The sequence below is a fragment of the Arachis hypogaea genome, chromosome 15, assembly GCF_003086295.3.
Source record: "Arachis hypogaea cultivar Tifrunner chromosome 15, arahy.Tifrunner.gnm2.J5K5, whole genome shotgun sequence".
In the NCBI taxonomy this organism is placed as follows: Eukaryota; Viridiplantae; Streptophyta; class Magnoliopsida; order Fabales; family Fabaceae; genus Arachis; species Arachis hypogaea.
Window position 1 is genome coordinate 142,840,137 of NC_092050.1, and position 8,182 is coordinate 142,848,318.

Below are 8,182 nucleotides of genomic sequence, written 5' to 3' on the forward strand. Positions count from 1 at the left end.
AAGAGGGAGGAGGAGGAACGCGGAGGAGGAGGAGACGACACGTATCTTGTGCGTATAATCATGCTCTTTTAGTGAGAGTAATTTTTGTTGGTATTGAGTCTATTTGATTAAACTTAAATGATAATAATACTTGGAAGTGTAGCAGAACTGAATACCAATATAAATATAAATATGAATATGGAAGTTATTGCTTTGCATTATGTTTTGTTTTTCAGTTAGATGGGCACTTCAAACCAATGCATTGATAATTTAGTTAGGGGGCAGCAACTTTTGTGTTTTATGGCTAACATTTAACCATCAAAATAAAAGTGAGTGATTTCTCATCATTAGATATAATCTCACACCATTAAAAATACTATTGATGACTAATTGATGGTTACAAAATACCAAAATTGCTGCCCCTAGCATTCCTCTCTAGCGAAAGGGACATGCATGATGACAATATATGGACACTTCACACCAGTGCATTGAAAATTTAATGAACAGATTTTATTTCTCTAAGACAAGTTTTTCTTAAGAATTACTTCGGCACAATAAATACTAGCTATACCTAAATTCTTAGAATATGGATGGAAATGAATCTTGTCATATTGATTTTCGCATAATCTTATTTTCTCTAAATTTTATCATTTTTACAATGTCAATATTCGTTATTTTGTTTGAATGCTACCTTTAATTTTAAATAAAAACCTACATGATGTGGTATCAAAATTATGTAACAAACCAATTTGGAAGATACTGAATAGGGAAATTTCTTTGGTGAAGAGAGACGTTTGCTGAAAAGTAAAGATTGTAATTATATTTTGATAGAAGTATGCATTGTGCATGATGTTTTTAATTTTTTTATTTTCTTTTTTTTTTTTATTGTAAAGAATGTAATCTTCATTTTTCACTTAATTTTTCTTTTCACCATAGCATTACTCACTGCATAATGTATGTATAATGAATATAAAAATTTCAGTACATAATAAAACTGAAGTGAATCATACAAATTGCAAAATAGCCTGTGGAATGTGGACTTAACTAGCACAAAAAAATAAGCCCATCATAACATATATAAGCATAAAATATTGTATTATATTGGAACTGCAGAATTGTTAAAAGTAATTATTAATTAACCTGCATCATCATCAAAGCCAGTAAGCCACTAATTGATTAAATCTAAATATTATACTTTCATGCATAGTAGAAGCTAAGTTCAAGATTTCTGCTTCCATTTAATAGTTAAAATAATCGAAATGATGTGTTTCGCGAAAAATTATATGGTTCTTATATTAGATCCTATTATGAAAGTTACGACAGTAATATTCAATTTAAATTCTCTAAAATAAAAAATTATAATTTATAAAATGTATATCTCTATTATTTTAATTTAAAAACGATTATTTTCTTACTACTTTATCATCTTTTTCGTTTTAAAAAATCTTGATCCTGCAAATTTTCAAACTACATGGGTTGCTGAACTTTCTAGGTGCCGGTGGTCATCAACAACTTCTTTACTAGTTATAGTAATTAGTGAAACTCAAAGTCCACTATCAATGGAAATATTTACGTGTTTTTTTAATTTTTTTGTATATTTATTAATTTTAAAACTATTTACAATAATTTATTATTTTTATTTAATTTTTATATGCTATAAATAAATAAACGATTATATTAGTATTTTTAGAATAAATTTAATTATTTTATCAGTTCTTATAATTTTACTAAATTTTTATATATTTTTTTAATTAAATTCTTGTACTTTATTAAATTTTATAATTAAATTTTTATCATAACAAAAATATTAAAATTAATAGAATATTCAATTAAATATTAAATATATTTATTTTATTTAACAAAATATTTTATTAATATAACATTTTTATTATGTCATGAATTTAATTATAAAATCTGATATAGTAGTTAAATCTCTAGAATACACCTTATACTTGCTTTAAAACCACCTGAGTATTATTTATTATGTAATAGTGAAATAGTCTACCCTTTACAAGAAGAGGTAACAAGAATTTTTTTTACTGGAGATAAGTTACATATAAGTTAAGAGATAGATCAAATAAAGCCAAAAGGAACGTATGGAAACTCTCAAATAGAATATCCTTGTTGTATTTTCGATATATATTACATGATTTGAGGCATCCCACTATTATTTGAGTGAGAAAGTTGGGGCATTGGAGAATGAAAGATGGAGCAATGTGACAGCCTTGACTTATTTTTTAAAAAAATGTAAATTGCTAACCATGTTGGAAAAAGCACTACGAAATTTGATTCATAAATAAAGATTAGAACATATGGGCAATGAGGTCACGTGACAAACTTAGAAAGCAACACTTTGTTCCAAGGCACAATCCAGGGGGAATAAAGGATTAAAGGAAACAACACAAAAGCATGATTTCTCAAGTAATCAAGTTAAATAAGAAAAAAGCCAATTGATTAGGCTTTTGGATTAATAGTTGATGCCCATCTTTGCAAATCCCTTTTTCGTCAATCTAGTTTGAAATAGAGTAAAATTTGGAGGAAATAATTATGGAAACAATATTTGCAAAAGTGACTATCAAAACTTAACTTTATAATATTTATGATTGGATAAAATTTTGAGAAATAACAACAACGGCTTATCCTATATAAATCAAGAGAAAAAACTAAATAAATTCCTGATTTTATATTTTAAAGATACATAAATTTTTTATTAATTAAAAATGTCAAAATATTTTTTATTTTTTAAAATATAAGAGATTTAAGTTTTTTATTTAAAATATATAAAGACAAATAGATTCTTTAGAGGACTTACACGTCTCACGTTTTAAAAAGTAAAAAATATTTTTATATTTTTAGTTAGTTGATAACTTATTTATTTTCGAGATAAAAGGTCAATGACTTATTTATCATTTTCTCATAAATCAAACATGTCATTATGCTCTCTCACGCTGAAAAGCATAGATATTTTATTGAGTTGTGGTATTTTGAGCACCATATTAGTTTGATATGCATTTTTTTATAGTTAATTATGTCTTAATAAAATATAAGATAATTTTTCTAACACATTTAGACATATTTAAATATCTTTATATATTGACTTGTCTAATTTATTGTAAATATATATTTTTAAATAAGTTTGGAAATAATATATATTATTATTTATTAATAAAAATTATCCTAAATATTTTATGTAATTAAAAAAATATTTAGAAGATTTAAAAGAATTAATTTGTACCTTAATATCAATAAAATTAGAATATTATAATAATTTATTTAAAAAATACTTTATATTTAAATATATATCGTATTTTCAAATTTCAAAAAAATAAATAAAATAAATATATTTGCATATCATATCATGTTGTATTCCGCGTCTATATATCATTGTGTGAATATGTGTATAATTTATAACATATATATTAATTATTAATCTTGCTAGATAATAGGGTCTAACAAACAATAAATTAATAAATATTTTTGAACTATATTTTATATTAATTAATTATCATTAGTTAATAATTATTTAAATTTTTTTTTTAAAAAGTACAAAATTAATAATTATTAATTATAATAGTTTAAAGTTGAATGATTATGAATTGTTTACCTGTACATTTTCATTCATTATTATGTCCACAATAAGTTCATTTATGCTTGGATGTCTTTATTACCTTCTCATTTAGATTTTTTTTTTTTTTTCAGTTTCTTTGTGTTTCTACCTTTTTTTTTTTTTTTTTTTATAGGATATCATTATTTCTGTGTCCCGAAATTACTTAAAATGAAATTTCACCGTCCTCCATGTCCTTGTTACTTATTCTTTCCATTTATCTATGACTATTCATTTATTTATTTAGATATCCCGAGTGGATCATGTTAAATTTTTGTTCAAATTTACCATTTATTGCACAATACTTTATTCCATATAACATAATTATATAATGCAATAAAATTTGACTTAAAGAATTGCAAGAATAAACCGTAACCAAGACCAGAAAATGGATAAGCTTATATAGTAATTCAAAAGGAGGAGTAGGAAAAGAATAAAGGTTACAGCAAGTGGTGGTGGAAACAATTAAACCATGGCCACCTCACACCTCTGTGTTGTTACTCTCATTGAATATGAACCCTCCCAATCATGTGAAAGATACTAACCTTCCCTCCAACCATCAGCCATGGACACAAATGCCATGTATTAAATACCCATGTACCTACTAATACTCATACATCCTAAAGCCTAAACCATAAAAGAACACAAAATAGCAATATAAAAACATAACATCAAAATAATGTGACTTCAATGAGACAATGTAAGTCAAATTGAGTCCTTCTATTCCATGAATGATTTGGTCATGATAATACATTAATACACACTAATCCCTACTCTTAACTTTATGGAGTTAAACTAGTCTTATAGATCTAAAATAAACTAGTTAGAAATTAGAATAATGGCATATTGCCAAACTTTACTCACTCAAGTACCCAACCCCACCACCATTTTATTTTACCCCTTTGCTTCCCACCCACTTATTATAACCAACACCTACATTCTCTTGGTGTTTACTAACTTTTTTTAGTTAGCAGAAACAAAACAAAACAATACAAAAACCAATCCTTTTTCCTTTCTATCTTTTTCTCTCAGAAACATTTCATCAAACACCATGTCAGCTCCACTACCACTAACCCTTTTCCTCTTCTGCATTATCATCTTCTTCTTCCATTGCTGCATGTGCAATGACTCATCATCAACAACAACCCTTCAAACCCTTAAGCCCATCCTCCCAAACACAAGCCCAAGCCCAGGCCCATCTCATCCATCAACAGCAACAATCCCTGCATTCCCTGAACAATCTGATGTCAAAGGTTGCCCCTTGACACTCTCAGATGAACTCTTTGACGGTATAAAGAATGCTTGTGGAGGCGGTGGTGGTGGTGGTGGTTCTGACATGGAGCTCCACCGCACACGGTGCTGCCCTGTTCTTGCATCATGGTTATACTCTGCATATTCTTCCACTGCATTAACCCATAGCCATACCCACACATCATCATCATCATATGAGATGCCATTGTTACCAGATGACTCAGAAACATGTGTGAATGACTTAGAGAATGCACTGAAAGTGAGAGGGATTCAGCTGAAAAGACCCAATGAGACATGTGATGTTGTGTTCTGCTTCTGTGGGATAAGGCTTCACCCTCTGAGTTGCCCAGATGCATTTTCAGTTAATGAAAATGGTGAACTTGTTGGGGATAAAACTGTGAGAAGGTTAGAGAAGAATTGCATCAGTAGAACCAACAATGTCAATGGCTTCCCTGGTCTTGGTGGCTGCTCCAAGTGCTTGAACACACTCTACAGGGTCAGTTTTCTATTAATCTTTTCCCAAAATAGAAAAAAAAAAAAGAATAGAAGTTTTTGTTTTGATTTGGGGTTTGTTTGATTCGTTTTGTGACTTAGAATTTGATGGATCTTTGTTGAATATGATGAATTTGAGTTCATTTTATTGATGTTGATCTTCTTCATGGTTTGGTGATTTGGTAAAGTTGTGTTTGTTTTATCTTTCTGTTTGAGAGTTTGGTTGCTCTCTAAGTTATCTTGCAATGTCTCCATCCTTCACGCGCCTTTGGAGCTTGTGCGCTTCACGGAAGTCATAAGAACCAATTGAAGCCAAAGTTCTTGAAATTCTTTAACAAAACAAGAAATTGTTATCTGCATGCAGTGTCTCTATCATGGTATTTAACAAAAAATTGAAGTCTTTGGATTCTTCATATTAAGATGATAGTTGAGTTATCTATAGTCTTTTTTTGCTAACTTTCTTTTCTTTTTTGATAATTGATGTTACAAAATAAGTTCCTGGAAAGTTTTAACCTGGCTTTCTTTATTATGACAAATTGTGGTGTTATTTGTTAAATGCAGAAGATAGCATAAACAATGCTTTTTTTTACCCTCTAATACGTGGCTAAAATGTTCCAATTTGAGTGTTCTTGTTCTTAGCCTTCCACATTCATAAATGATGGTTCCTTAACATAGAAGTGTAAGTTTAATATATTACTTTTCATTCTGACACATGCTACCTTGCAAATTGTCTGCAAAAGGAGTAAAACTGATCCTTAATCAGAATCACATTTCCAACTGAACACATTTTTGAGCAATAGATTATATAACATCTGTGGTTTTCATTTTCCAACACTCCAGTGGTAAGTTCATTCATTCCCCTGCCACTCTTGAGTCCTGGGCATGGTACCGTTATTAGGACAGACGGCCAGAGTTAGTTAAATTTTTAACAATATGATTCGGATATCAGTGACGAAGACCAAATTTATCTCTAAAAAGTATTAGACTTCCTAATTGTGGCATTACTTCTATGCAGCTTAACAATAAAGCTTCAAATTCAAGCAAAGTAGAAGACAGGACGGCCAAGATCCACGACAAAGATTGTGAGCTGATGGGCTTGACATGGCTTCTAGCTAAGAACACAACGACTTATATTCACACGGTTTCTGGGGTTCTTCGCGCTCTGATGTTGAACCCTGATGGCTCTAACCCCCAATCATGCACACTAAACAGTGATGGAATGCCACTTGCAGTTGATTCGTCTGAACTCTCGGATCACTCTACATCAGCCGAACTCCAAGCACCCATCTCTCTTTGTTTGTTATTATTTTGTTTTCTACTATTTGTTCAGCTTAATGTGTTATCCTTCTAGCTCACATGAGAACCAAGTAAGATTGAGTGATTGACATTCAAACATGATATTTTGTAGATTATGTTTGTATGTTTTGGTGCTTAGGAATGTAATTTTTCTTGTTTATTAACCGATGAGAACATTTTGTTACTCATTCTGCCGGGTAAATGGTTCAACACACACCTCTGTATTCTTGGATCAAGTGTAGATCCCACATTTGATGCAACAGTACAAGGGTGTGTATCGATTTAGTGTATAACAATACAAGTCGAGAGTTCGTATAGTTTTTTTGGTTTCTCATGGAACCCGCAACTTGGCATGCCAATGTCTAATTCGACATGGATCAGAGCTCCGTTAAAGGGTTTGTCACTAGCCAATGTGTTATTACATGTATAAAGCAAAATTTAAACTCTTAACACTTGTTTAAACGAACGAGTGAACTGACCACTCAATCAACTCAAGAGTTAGTTTAATTAACACATCTCTTTTAGCCCATGCTAAATTATAACAAGGCACATGATATAAAAAATTGTAATGGTTATATATTTTGGTAGGACACCATTTCCATGTGCTAATGTCTAATAAGGACTAAGCGACAATACCTGAGAGCTGAGGCCACTATCACTTAATGTTGCATTGTTTTGAGACAGTTGTGTGTTTCACGAGAGTTTTGTGTTATGTGATGTCAATTTCCTTGTCATGACTTTCTGTCTCTACACACTCGGTATTGAAGCTTGAAAGTTGGTTGTTGCTAGCTGAAATTATTCTAACGGTAGGAATTTGTCACAAGTTCACTAGCTGAAATTATTCTAACGGTAAATTATTCAATACTTCTTTTAAAAGTTTATATATAACATTACTATTACTACTTTGTGCGGACAGGATTTTTACTAGTTCTTAACACACTAACTAAGAATGATTAATGCTGATCTCTTTTGCCAATTGTACATTGAAGGTGACTTCGTAGCTAGCCATTGAAATCATCTTCACACTATAACTGACCTCTCTATGTATAAATGCGAACAATGAGTCACTGAAACAACACAAAAGTATGGAAACACTAAGATAAGTTGCTACTTATTAATGAGCGTTCACTATCCTTTTTATAGTTTTATATTTCTAGCTAATAACTACCTAGTTTTAATATTGATAACACCAAAAATATATGTCGCCCACCGTGGGGCTCGAACCCACGACCACAAGGTTAAGAGCCTTGCGCTCTACCGACTGAGCTAGACGGGCATCTTGTTCGTAATTTAGCTCAAAATGTTTTAATGCTATATTTTGTAAATTAAAAAATAAAATAATAAACTAGAGAAAGAAAAAATGAGTAATCTATCTCCTCCAACAGTCCGTTTTGATTGATTTTTGGAAAAAGTGTTTGTTTTTCAAAAGATTTATTTCAATAGATAAAAACTATTTGACATTTAGAGAAGTTTTTTTAAAAAAATCAAATATTAAAAATGTTTTTTGTTTTTTTTAAGTAAAATATTATTAGTTTTTAAAAAAATTAAATATTTGTTTAA

General features: G+C 29.9%; 1 protein-coding gene and 1 non-coding gene across 2 annotated transcripts; one reads left to right on the top strand and one right to left on the bottom strand.

Annotated features, from left to right (window-relative positions):
• Window positions 1-4,484: 4,484 nt before the first annotated feature.
• Window positions 4,485-6,810, top strand: LOC112751024 (uncharacterized GPI-anchored protein At4g28100). Its single transcript, XM_025800001.3, has 2 exons — window positions 4,485-5,330; window positions 6,342-6,810. The coding sequence occupies exons 1-2, from the start codon at window positions 4,635-4,637 to the stop codon at window positions 6,675-6,677; spliced, it is 1,032 nt and encodes a 343-aa protein (XP_025655786.1). The 5' UTR covers window positions 4,485-4,634; the 3' UTR covers window positions 6,678-6,810.
• A 1,015-nt stretch (window positions 6,811-7,825) lies between these two features.
• TRNAK-CUU (transfer RNA lysine (anticodon CUU)) lies at window positions 7,826-7,898 on the bottom strand. The gene has a single exon. It is a non-coding gene; the product is annotated as a tRNA-Lys (tRNA).
• Between the last annotated feature and the right edge of the window lie 284 nt (window positions 7,899-8,182).

Coding starts and splice junctions, on each gene's coding strand:
- LOC112751024 (XM_025800001.3), top strand. CDS start 4,635: ATGTCAGCTCCACTACCACTAACCCTTTTCCTCTTCTGCATTATCATC. Junction 5,331..6,341: donor GCTTGAACACACTCTACAGG/GTCAGTTTTCTA, acceptor ACTTCTATGCAG/CTTAACAATAAAGCTTCAAA.